Source organism: Panthera uncia, assembly GCF_023721935.1.
Source record: "Panthera uncia isolate 11264 chromosome B3 unlocalized genomic scaffold, Puncia_PCG_1.0 HiC_scaffold_1, whole genome shotgun sequence".
In the NCBI taxonomy this organism is placed as follows: domain Eukaryota; kingdom Metazoa; phylum Chordata; class Mammalia; order Carnivora; family Felidae; genus Panthera; species Panthera uncia.
Window position 1 is genome coordinate 109,573,497 of NW_026057582.1, and position 13,031 is coordinate 109,586,527.

Below are 13,031 nucleotides of genomic sequence, written 5' to 3' on the forward strand. Positions count from 1 at the left end.
TCCAGGAAAGTTCAGTGGGGAAAAATACATATTTTGTAACCTGACAAAGACTTCTCCCTTGCAAGTGTATTTTTAAATTCAGCTAACCAACTCAAAATCCCCTTGTACAAAAACAAAAGTTGTACTTTTCTTAGTCTTATTCTCTATTCATGCAAACATTAGAAAAAAGCAATTCAAATTAGAATTCAGAAGGTCTTTTCATTCCACATATAAACAATAAACTTTACTCTTCACCCCGTCAAGATGTTAGCAACGCTTTCTATATTTTCAGAATAGGATCAGTACAATTTTAGGTACACCTAACAAAAACTAATGTAATTGTTTTAACTGACAGATAACAACCACTGCTGAAATTTCTATTTACATTGTTGTACAGCTTCCAAAATGTTGGCATTCTTTTTAGTTACCTATAATCTCTGATAGGGTAGAAAGGCAAGTAAAATTATCCCCACCTTACAAGAGAAAGAATTGGAACTTCCAAAGTAACTTGCCCAAGTTCACAGAGCTTTTCAATCGCAGTGCCTGGACTCAAACCAAGATTTTCGGACATCTTCTTAATCCTGATCTTCTGCCTATAGAATATCTCTACTTATATGGTATGACACTAAAATGAAAGATGCTTCTAAAACTGCATCACATTTTCCTTCTATTTACACAAGGAAAAGGAAAATCATAGAATAATTTATGTCAAACAAAAGCATTGATTTTGATAAAAATTCTTATGAAATAGACCAATATAAGAAACCAAAAGCAACAATACAAGAAATGAAAAAAAATGATATAATGCCCTTCTGCATCTCTTGATACAGTCTTTCAAGTCTAGATTGTCTGATATAAGTATGGCTACTCCAGCTTTCTTTTGTTGAACGTTAGCATGATAGATGGTTCTCCATCCCCTTATTTTTAATCTGTAGGTGTCTTTAGGTCTAAAGTGGGTCTCTTGTAAACAGCATATAGATGGGTCTTGTTTTCTTATCCATTCTGTTACCCTATGTCTTTTGACTGGAGCATTGAGTCCATTGACATTTAGAGTGAGTACTGAAAGATGAACTTATTGCCATTATGATGCTTGTAGAGTTGGAGTTTCTGGTGGTGTTCTCTGGTCCTTTCTAACCTTTTGTTGCTTTTGGTATTTATTTATATATATATGTGTGTGTGTATATATATATATATGTGTATATATATGTGTATATATATATATACACACATACATACACATATATATGTATATATATGTGTATATATATATACATACATATACATATACACATATATATGTGTGTGTGTATATATATATATATATGTATTTTTTTTTTCATCTTTTGCCCCCTCAAAGAGTCCCCCTTAATATTTCTTACAGGGCTGGTTTAGTGGTCACAAACTCCTTTAAAATATCAGTATTATATCATAGATAAGAAGATATCTTATCCTTAAGTGATGGATGCTACAGTATTTAAAGGTAAAATATAATGTCTGCAACTCTCAAGAGACTTAATGAAAAATGTGTGTATATATTACATATAGATAGATAGAGCAAATACAGCAGAACTTTGACTCTTGAATCTAAGTAATGAGCAAGTAGATCCTAATCCACTGTACTATTTTATATTTCAAATTTTCATAATAAAAGTTGGAGAAAACTTTTATTAGCACAAATTAGATATGTGCTCAAAATCTGTGCCTATAAAGATTATTAGAATAGCAAATTAAACTTTCAAAAGTATTTTGCAAATAGCATCATCAGAATATTGAGCTATTCATCCAAACTGGTTATAAATCAAGCTCACTTTAAAACAATGCCAACTTGCTGGCCTACAAGAAGACACAGGCAGTGTTCTAGCACACAATTACCTCTGGTCAGGGACTATGCCTCCCACACACTGCATCATGCCCTGGGGGACTCACTGGGGCTCGCTGAGGGCCAGCAAACAAGGGCTCTTGTCTGTTGACTGTGACTTTAACAAGTCACAACTTCTCTGGGTCTCAGATACCATGTCTCTAACAGTGCCCTCCTCTCTCTCCCTTACAGCACTGTAAGGATTTGGGCCCTCGGGGATTCCTGCCTACACTACGGTGACAGCCTCATGAACCATCCACCCGCCCGCCAAGCTTGAGCCCCTACAATCCCTCCTAAACAGGCCTATCAAGTAATCCATCCGAAGCATAGTTGATCGTGTGATTCCCAAATTCTGAATACACAGGACAAAGTCCAACACTCTTAAAATATGGCGTATTTTAAGCCATTCCGAGATTTAGTCCCAACTTCCCCTCCTGCCTATCTCCTACTCAATCCCCCCACCTATTACCCATTCTAGGAGCCACCAAAGCTAAACTGACAAACCAGCTGCCCTCTTCCCCCACTCTTGACACTTTTCTGCCCCGTGCCTTTGCTCTCTTGCTGTTGCCTCGGAGAGCAGTTTCTTCCTTTCCTGGATCGCATAAGCAACTGCTTCATGGGTACAGGGTTTCCTTCTGGGGTGACGAAAACGTTCTGGAACTAGACAGAGATGGCAGTTACACAACACTGGGAACACCCTATATGACACCGAGTTGTTCACTTTGTGACTGATTAACTTTGTGTTGTGTGAATCTCACCTCCAAGTTTCAAAAAGCAGCAGCAGCAGGCTCATCCTGCAGGAAAACACCTGCACGGACTCCTCAGCCCCAGACGGGATCCGCACGGAGACCGCAGAGACCCATTCCCCTGTCACAGCAGTTAGTACTTTGTAGCATGTGTTTAAAGAATTCCCCCTCCCGACTTCCAGCCTCCTATCTTCCTCATCTTCTCATCCCTCAGAAACATTGTTTGTTTGGTTTTTCAATAAGTAAAACATAGAGACACCACTTATATCCTTAGGGGCAAGAGACTGGAGCAGATGGTCCTTTGAAGATCCAGATCTAAAAGTCCACAAGGGCATGTATTAATTGGAAAGGAAAAGATCAGGAAAACTGCTGTTCAGCTGGTTATAAGGGTAAAAATGGAAAGAACTTTGGTGAGATTTTTCAGTTCGTAATAATAAGAACTAACATTTATTGAGTTCTTAACTTTAATTAATAATCCCACTTTCCAAATGAGGAAACAAATATATTTAAGTAACTTGTCCAAGGTCACAAAGGGGCAGCAAGATTCAAACCCAAGTGGGCGGACACACTGCCCTGCCTCCATACTGCCTCAGACAAGGTTTCAAGAGGTATGTATGAGTGGACATTCTTTGGCCCACAATTTGGCTTTTCTGAGGCTAAAAAAACACTCCATTTTCCACATTTATCTACTTAGCCATTGCCATGAATGTCGATATGTCATAAAGTGCTTTTTTAAATATAAAATGTTAATTTGTCAAACCTTGACAACATATCAATAAGGTCAGTATTAAAAACATATCATCCTCCCCCGCCAAGAAAGTATATACCCTATGGTACACACTTGTGTGCACACACCTCCAGCTAGTAAGCCCACAATTTTTAGTTCTACTGGATTCTCAGATCTTGCTTCACCAATTTGTCCTCCAAAATATTTAAAACCAAGAATGATAGGATAATATGTTGGGCAAAGACACACACACACACACACACACACACACACACACACACACACAAAAGCAAAAAGGGATAATATCACAAAATATGACAAAGTAGAATTCAAGACAAAAGTTGAATAGGACAAATTAAAGACTTTTATACCACCAGTTACACTCCACAGTGAATGTAAAAAATCCAAGATTCTTAATGTATCAATTATCACAAAATTAAGTACAAAAACTAAAAGTGGCAATAAGCCTAGAAATATGTTCACACTCCCTAGCAATCAAAAACACAGATTAAAGCTGTAATTTTTTTCCGATCAGGTCGACAAATGGGTTTAAATGATAGTGCCCATTTTGGAAGGGTGTAGTGAATGCAACAATTTCTACACTGCTGGAAGGAACACAAATTGGTTTTGAGACTTAGCGTAAAAGGCCTTCCTTCCCTCTAAACCTTCCTCTCTCTCATTTTCTTCGGTACATACATGGTTTAAGATTCAAATGCCATCTCTTGGAAATCCTATCAGTTCACATGGTTAAAAACATGAGTTCCAGAGTCAGGTTACCTAATGTCCACTTACTTATTAGCTATGACACCTTAGGCACGCAAATTACTTAATTTTGTCTGTAAAATGACAGCAATAGTACCCACTCCTTAGGGTTGCTGTCAGGATTAAGTAAGCTAATGCAAAACACTTTAAACAATGCCGGGACATACACGCTCAGTACATATTGCCTATTGGCACTTGGATTTCTTATCAATAATCTCTTTTTACGTAATTGACTAGTATTTGCTAAGTATTCCAGGTGGGACATTTGTATCTGCTCAAATCATTTCAAATTACTTATAATTTTAAGTACAAAGCTTATCAGAATCAAAGATGATCCAAAAAATGATACATGTATCATCACTGTTATCAAGATAATTAAATTCTGATTGAATAATAAAGAGGCAATATGCAATCTTTAAAAAGAGCATGACCAGTGGCTTATGGCATAGTAAAAAGCATTGCGGGTGACTTATTTTATTCTTTATCTTCAACTGTATTTTGTTTTCTATACTGAACATGTATGACTCTTAGGGCACGGGGAGGGGAAGGTTTTTAAAACAATAGGCAGTCACTTATCTTGACTGCTTCAGTCATACACTTATTCTCCCTCCAGGGCACTTGCCAGGTCTGATTCGATTATACAGTTCATCCCATCTCATCCTTCACCACAGCTTTAGTAACTATCATGGCTCATCTTCTGCACATCACTTTGGAGACTATACCATTCTGAAATAAATTCATCAATGTTCGTAATAGTCAAGACTTCCGAGGCTAACAAAAATCCAACAGACAAAACCGTTCTTGTGACTACAAAAGGGTAATTCTTTTCTTGTCTTTTTGTGTTATATATTTAAGCCTAGAAGAGAAAAGCTACATAAAGCTTTTAATTATTTTATGATTCAGAATAAGGAGGCATCAAGTGTATATTATCCTGCCATTCTGTTTATAACTTCAGGAAGTGCATTTCAACCATCATTTTTTGGCAAATTTCCTACAGAAATCAATTTGATCGCTCTTATATAACTAAGCTCAAGCAGGTGGAAATTTTCGACAATTTATTATATGCCTTAGGTGTCAAGGCAAATGTTTGCATGATTGCTAACAGGACACTTAAGTCTTCTAATATGATAGAGATGAAACACAGGAGTTGTAATGTTTAAGTTGAATATTCTTGGATGTAGATTTCTTTACCAAGTATGTTGCTGGCTATTAGCTCATTCTAAGCAGGAAAGAAAAGAAGGATAAACTTGTTAACTCCTACCTATACAATAATTTCTTCACATGAAATTTTACCAATTGAGAAATCTGTCTGAACAAGGACTTAAACTTGTCAAGGAACTCAAATTCTTTATTCTTGAGAGAGAGAGAGAGACAGACAGCATGAGCAGGGGAGGAGCAGAGCAAGAGAGGAACACAGAATCCGAAGCAAGCTTCAGGCTCTGAGCTGTCAACACAGAGCCCGACGTGGGGCTCGAACTCACAAGCTGTGAGACCAAGGCCCGAGCCGAAGTCAGACTCTGAACGGACTGAGCCACCCAGGCGCCCAGGAATTCAAATTCTTAATTCAAGTTAACAAAAAATAAAAGCTTTCCTTTATTCCCCTCTAGCTGCCACCCTCCAGCTCCTTACTCTGAAATTTTCATCTGTACCTCATCTGCGCCACCCTCTATGGTAACACCAAGGTTCCTTTCCACGTCTGATGCTCCCTCAATGCACTATGGAATTTCACAGCTCTACACCACTGCGTTTGCTGTTCTTTCGCCTGGACAACCCTTCAAACTGTCTATCTGGCCCAGGCTCAAGCTTCACCTTTTCACCTCCTCCTCCTCCACCCTACATATCTGTGCACCCACGGCAATTTATATACACCTCTATCACTCCCTGGCTTTTAACATACCGTATTATATGTCTGGCTCTTAAAACTTTTGAAGGCTGTGACTAGATCTTTCTCATTACGGAATTTTTAGAACATACACAAAATACAATAGTATCACAAAAGTAAATACAACAGTATCATGAACCAGCCAACCACAACAATGAATTCATGACCAACCCTGTTTCAACTCTACCCCCTACTACTCACTTCTCCCACCCGCCCACTCACAGATTATTTGGAAACAAATCCCAGACTTCACATCGTTTCATCTGTAAATAATATACTTCCAAATGTTTCTCTGAAAGATAAAAACTCTTTGCAAACATAACCACATCGCTACCATTATCACATTTAAATCTTTTTAGGTAATGGTTCCACAATGCCATCACTTATCCCGGTGGTGTTTACATTGCCTCATTTTATTTTTATGATTAATCAGGGTCCAAATGAAGTATATCATTGCAATTGGTTAATATGTCTCCTAAATCTCTTTTAATCTCCAGATTTCTCCATTTTTTTTCTTATTATAATTTACTTTTGAAGAAACTAAGCCATTTGTTCTAAGGGTTTCCCACGATCACAATTACATTCACTGCATCCCCATGTTGCTCTATACCTGTATTTTCTGTTAAATGGAGGCTCTTTGGGCAAGACTATTCATAGGCAGTCATGAATATTTCTATCAGGAGAAATAGACAACAACCCATCTGGTTGTCTTTCCCTTTGAGACCTTAGTAGCCACTGATAATCACTGTCTGTGCTCTAGATCCATCAATTCAATAGGAGCTGGGAAACTATGACATATACCAATTCCATCATCCCAACTTCATCTATTAGCTGGGATGAAAAAAACACCTTGTATAAAAAAAGAAACCTCCCTCATCAAATACTTGGTTGGCTTAAGGAAAAGTATCATACTTCATTCTTTGTCTTTATTTTCTGGTTCTTAAAAGAATACATCGGCTCCCTAACATCCTCCAAAAGTGACAAGTTTCTCTTTGTTTTGTAATCATTATTATGAATGCACAGATTTAAAGACTAGTACACTGCCACATTATCCTTATTGATGATGGAACTGTCCCAGCACTGGCCACATGGGAACCTCTTCAAGTTGGCTCCTGAGTCCGAACCTTTGATAGCCTCCTTGCTTTCTAGTGTGACAGAGGATTCCAGGCTCCACTTACGCATTTTCTGCTTCCAACTTGGAATTACCTATTTCTTCACGGAGGACTTAATTATAATTCACTCTTGAGCCTAACTTATGTGTTCCATCAACGTTTTCCAAACTAAATAGGGTCCAATTCCTGAACTAATAATTTTAAATTTGAAAAATGTGTATCGTGCACAATAAACAAAGATTTACAATCATTACTTCACTCTTATTAATAAGCAATTAAGGGGGCGCCTGGGTGGCTCAGTCGGTTAGGCATCCGGCTTCGGCTCAGGTCATGATCTCGCGGTCCGTGAGTTCGAGCCCCGCGTCGGGCTCTGTGCTGACAGCTCAGAGCCTGGAGCCTGTTTCAGATTCTGTGTCTCCCTCTCTCTCTGACCCTCCCCTGTTCATGCTCTGTCTCTCCCTGTCTCAAAAATAAATAAACGTTAAAAAAAAAAAATTTAATAGGCAATTAAGGGGCGCCTGGGTGGCTCAGTCAAGCGCCTCTTAGTTTCCGCTCAGGTCATGATCTCACAGTTCATGGGATCAACCCCTGCCCCCCCGACCCCCACCCCATCAGGCTCTGAGCTGACAGTGCAGAGCCTACTTGGGATTCTCTCTCTCTCCCTTGCTGTCTGCCCCTCCCCACCCTCTCACAAAACAAATAAATAAACTTTTAAAAAAAGAAGTAATTAAAATCCTTAACTACTCAGGTCCCTGAGTGGCTCAATCAGTTAGGCATCTGACTCTTGATTCTGGCTCAGGTCATGAGCTCATAGTTTGTGAGTTCGAGCCCCACATTGGGCTCAGCAAGGACAGTGCAGAGCCTGCTTGGGATTCTCTCTCTCCCTCTCTTATCCTCCCCCACTTGTCTCTCTCTGTCTCAAAATAAATAAATAAACTTAAAAAAGAAATCCTTAAGTACTCATCATTTAAGTTCTTGAATTCCCTGTGTACCAACTCAACTGTCTGCTTTAGTATTATAATAAAATTCAGCAATTCAAATAAGCATGATCCCCTGGAGTTAAAATCAAAAGTATAAAAATAGGTCTTCTTTATTGTGATCTTCCTTCAAGAACCACAAGAAATGCAATGCAGGGATAACTCTAGGAAATTGTCTGAACAAAACTTTAATTAAGTTAAGCGTTTTTAATTAAAGGTTGGCATCCAGGGGGCGCCTGACTGGCTCAGTCATGAAGCATGCAACTCTTGATCTCAGGGTCGTGAGTTTGATCTCCAGTTGGGTGTGGAGATTACTTTAAAAAATAAAATAAAATCTTTAAAAGAAAACAACAAAAATAAAGGTTGGTATCCTAAATGAAATTGAGTAAACAATGCTCAATTAAGTATCATGAGTTTAAATGTAACAATTTGTGATCTTAATTCTTACTATTCACATTACCCAAAAATCATTGTTATAATAATAATGTTAACATCTTTTCAAATGTACTCCAAAACAGAAAACGCTTCTCAAAATCATAACTGAGACAAAATTTAATCTTTTATACTTTCTAAACATCTCATACTTGTGTTCTTAGTGGGAATCAAAGGAATTTTTTGAAGATATTTTTCAGTTGCTGTATCTGTAACTCTAAATGTGTTTAGAAATACCAATATTTTTTCAGGTTACTGAGATATTAACAAGATGCTTTAGAACATATTTGGTTGCTCATTCATAAAATTCATTGCCCCCAAATCAGAGTAGCCTAGAGAAACAGCAGAAAACTAACTGCAGAACCTCTCATATCAGAGATAACTAACAATCAGCATTTACTCCACTACAAACGATAAGTATAAGTACGGTTTAGGTGGAACCCCCTTCCAAAATGTCTGTTAACAGTATTTGTTACTGTGACTGTTCTGGAAATACAGTCTCTTAATTTTAATTACTCAATTTTCCTAGTCTGAACTAGGTGAAAACGGAATAGTCTATTCTCACTGTACACATAATTGTATACATAATTGTACATATAATTGCATATGTAATTGACTAGATTTGAAATAGCATTTACAGTCATTCAATTATCCCTTTCAGAAATCTGAAGCTCCAATTTAGTGATTAAGATAAATGTCAACAACAAAAATAGTTTTATTTTATGATTAAAAGATGCAGCTATCTCCAGATTCATCTAGTATAGGACAAACTCTCAAATGTATTTTACCCACAATTTATAATTATGAACTACATTTATTTATATATATATATATATATATATATATATATATATATATATAAACATAACCACTGTTGAGTGAACTCTAAACTCATTGGCATATTTATAACCATGGTACTATTCAAAATATTTTAAATGACTTTTTCTACATATAACTTAGTAATAATCTGTATTTCACATACTATAAAATATTTACATACCTCAGTCTATTGCTAATGCATCTCTTTCAAATAAATAACCTTAAATAAATACAAGAAAAAGATTTATGAAATACACATGTTAAGATTTTTCTTCCTCAAATCAAAGTTGTGCAGAGAACATTATGATGATTACCATGATAATCAAATGACTGCTTTAAGATTCAAATTAGGTAATCATGGGGGTAAAAGGGAGGGGGGGGAAGCAAGATATATATATATATATATATATATATATATATATATATATATATGCCTTATACCAGATTATTCTATATGGATCAAACACTTATATGTTAAAAATGAAGCAAATTAAAAAACTAAAAGAAATTAGGTAGATTTTTTTTTTTTGCTTAATATTACAGAGTAAAAAGATGAAAATATAATGTAAACCTAAAAGTCACAAAAGGTTGATAAACTGAATTGCATAAAAATAACCACTTTCTGCATAGCAAAAGCCACCATAAACACAGTCCTAAGATGAATAACCAACTAAGAAAAAATATTACTCCTACTAAAATGGCTAATTTCCATGACATAAAGTATGTTCAAATGAATTTAAAAAATCAACAACCCAATAGAAAAATGCAAAGGATAAACTGTTCATGAAAAAGAGAAAAGATCTATTGGGAGTTGGATTGGAATAGCATTGAATGTATGGGCCAATTGAAAGTTGATGTTCTTAAGATAATGAGTGTTCCATTCCAAAACATGGTTATTTATCTCCTTATTTAGGTCTTTAGTGATTTTCAATAAAACTTTGTGATTTAAAAAAGAAAGAAAGAAAGAAAGAAAGAAAGAGAGAAAGAAAGAAAGAAAGAAAACATGCAGCAGGCTCTTAAAAGCATGGAAAAAATAATTTCTCACACATTGGGTACATGATGTATGGAAGGAAATTTAACACTCTTCACTATTACAAATGCGCGTATCCTTTAACCCAGCAATTCTTTTAGAAACTGATCCTACAAGTGTACACGCACATGCACACACACACGCACATACACACACAGACTTGAAATATACACAGGTTTATTCATCATTGCATATTACAGCAAGGATCTGAATGGAGAAGCACTGATTGGGCCTAATTATTTACAATTTAAAAAATGATATAGAATAAGTACAGTATGCTATCATTCCCATAAAGGGTGAATATTTATATTCATATTTGTATATGCTACACTCTGAAGGAATATGCAATTAACTGGTAACACCAACAATATATACACGTGTGACCAAATCTGCCTGACATTTGGGATTATGGTATAGATTGAAAGCAAAAGGAATCTATTTCTCCTGTACATTCATTTCATTCTATCTTGGTTTGGTGTTATTCATCATCACACTCATTTATTTTCATTTAAATATTTTACAAAATTTATTCTAACGTCTAACTTAAACAGAAATGCTCACTTTTTCTTTTCTATTATTTATTTATTTTGAGAGAGAGAGAGAGAGAGAGAGAGAGAGCGCGCGCGCGCATAAGCAGGGAAGGGGCAAAGAAAGGGAGAGAATCCCAAGCTGGCTCTGCGCTGTCAGCATGGAGCATGAAGCGGGGCTCAAACTCACGAGCCATGATATCGGGACCTGAGTTGAAACCAAGAGCTGCATGCTTAACCGACTGAGCCACCTAGGCGCCCCAAAATGTTCACGTTTTCTAAGCAGGCAGATTCTGTCTTTTTTATACTATGTATTTCTCTTTATTTGTATGCTATTTTAAGAAAAAGAATGCTCAGTTTAGTAAATACTAAAGATTTAAGGTTGGAGAGATGCACTTCATGTTCCAAATGTATAAAATGCAAACTGGCAGGCTAATAGCAATAACAATTAAATACTCTGCATTTCTAGAGGAGAAAACAGGATAAAATTAAGGTATAGAAACCTCCCAGTGGGATGTGGATCTGTAGCCAAACAAAATGGGAAAATATAGCAAATAAATATAGAAAAGCTTATCTTTCACAAAGCTGAAAGGCAACCTGCACTACAAAAAAGTTTAATCTTTAACTACGGTGACCTCTGATATCACTAAATATTTGTCAATTATTATTTTAAAAAACGTGAAGCAAAGAAATCTCTTATGTGCTTATAAAACAAGTCCATGCTTTATTAAACTTCAAATCATCAAGTATCGTGCCATCTATAACTTTCCTTTTTTTTTTAACTGGAAATTAAAGAGCCTAGTTTTGCCACAATGTCCTGTTAAGACCGAGTAAAATCATCGCAGAAGCAGGCGAAAAGAAAGCCACAATTCTGAATTAACTCCTAACCAGAAGCAGATCAAATAGTATTCTCATAAAAAGCACATAGAATCATTTAGTACAATTTGTGCCACATTATAAAGGCCCTTTTTAGTAACTCCAACTGGGCAAACTGGGCAGTTGGGGCATCCCATCTCGTGTACGTTTCTGACTCTTCGCGACTTTTTAAAGCAACCTTTCATTTAATAACGCAGAATTTTGATGACACCGCCATTCTTCTGACTTGCCAAATTATCCAAATCCCAACATCTGCAGTCAGGCTGTTTCTCAAGATTTCTGATCTGCTGCCAACTAGAGAGAGGCCCTGAGTACTCGTGAGCGTGCACGCTGAGGCCGGGCTGCCGAGCGCCGCCCGCCTGTCCCCCCGCACGTCTGTCCCACAGGTGAAGCTCGGCCCCGCAGGACCACCACCTTCCCAGCGTCACCACCACTTCCAGGACCGCTCCCTACGATGCTTTGTCTGCATCTGCGCCCTAGTCCGTCCGCCTCACTCAGAAATCCAGCTTCCCCAGTGATACAGCGACGGCGGCCAGCACCCGACGTCCCCTGGGCCTCGGAGTCTCGGACCCGAGGAGGGTGCGGAGTGCGACGGGCCGGCACCCGGGCCGCTGCCCTGCCCACCCGGATCGTGGGGCGCTAGTCCCCCCGTCCCGGCCCCCCCGCGGGCCCGGCCCGACAGGACGCGCGTGGGGAACCGGGCCAGCCCCGGGCGAGGGGAGGGGCCGGGGTCGCCAGGGAAGAGGGGAGCCAGAAACCCGGGATGGAGGGAGGAGTGGGGCCGATTGAATCCCGGAGCGCCGGGGTTTCATCCAGGAGTTTCGGGGACCTGGGGGTGAGCGGCGGGGGCTGTGCCGTGGCGGCGACGGGGAGGGTCTCCAGGGTCTCCGCGCCGACGCCGAGCCCCGGCCCAAGGGAGGAGGAGTCCCCGGGACGACGGAGAGGGACGAGCTGAGAGGAGGCTGAGGAGGGCGGCGCGCGCTTCCGAGCAAAGGACCCCGCGGCTCGTGGGAGGGCAGCGCCGGCAGCCCTGGCAGCCCAGGACACGCACGGGCCATGGGACTCACCGCGCTGGCGGTGGCGACGGCGGCGCCGGACGACGCGGGTCCGGACGCCTCCTGCCTCCTCAGGCGGGACTTGAGACTCTTCATGGCCAAGTCTTCGCAGTCCGGCTCCTGGCGGCGCGGCGCGCCCGAGCCGCGCGCGAACCTTCAAGGGTGCGGGCTGCGAGCGCTCGGCGAGGCGACGGAGGCGGCGCCGGCGGTCCCGGCCCCACCTGCCACCTGGGGGGCCCCCCGGCTGCC

The 13,031-nt window shown here is 39.4% G+C and overlaps 1 protein-coding gene across 1 annotated transcript in view; it reads right to left on the minus strand.

Annotated features, from left to right (window-relative positions):
* Nucleotides 1–12,977, minus strand: part of UACA (uveal autoantigen with coiled-coil domains and ankyrin repeats) — a 94,137-nt gene extending 81,160 nt beyond the window's left edge. Inside the window, exon 1 of the mRNA XM_049613814.1 lies at nt 12,795–12,977. Within this exon, the coding sequence (XP_049469771.1) occupies nt 12,795–12,878 (84 nt within the window). The 5' untranslated portion in view covers nt 12,879–12,977. The remainder of the gene's footprint in view (nt 1–12,794) is intronic.
* Between the last annotated feature and the right edge of the window lie 54 nt (nt 12,978–13,031).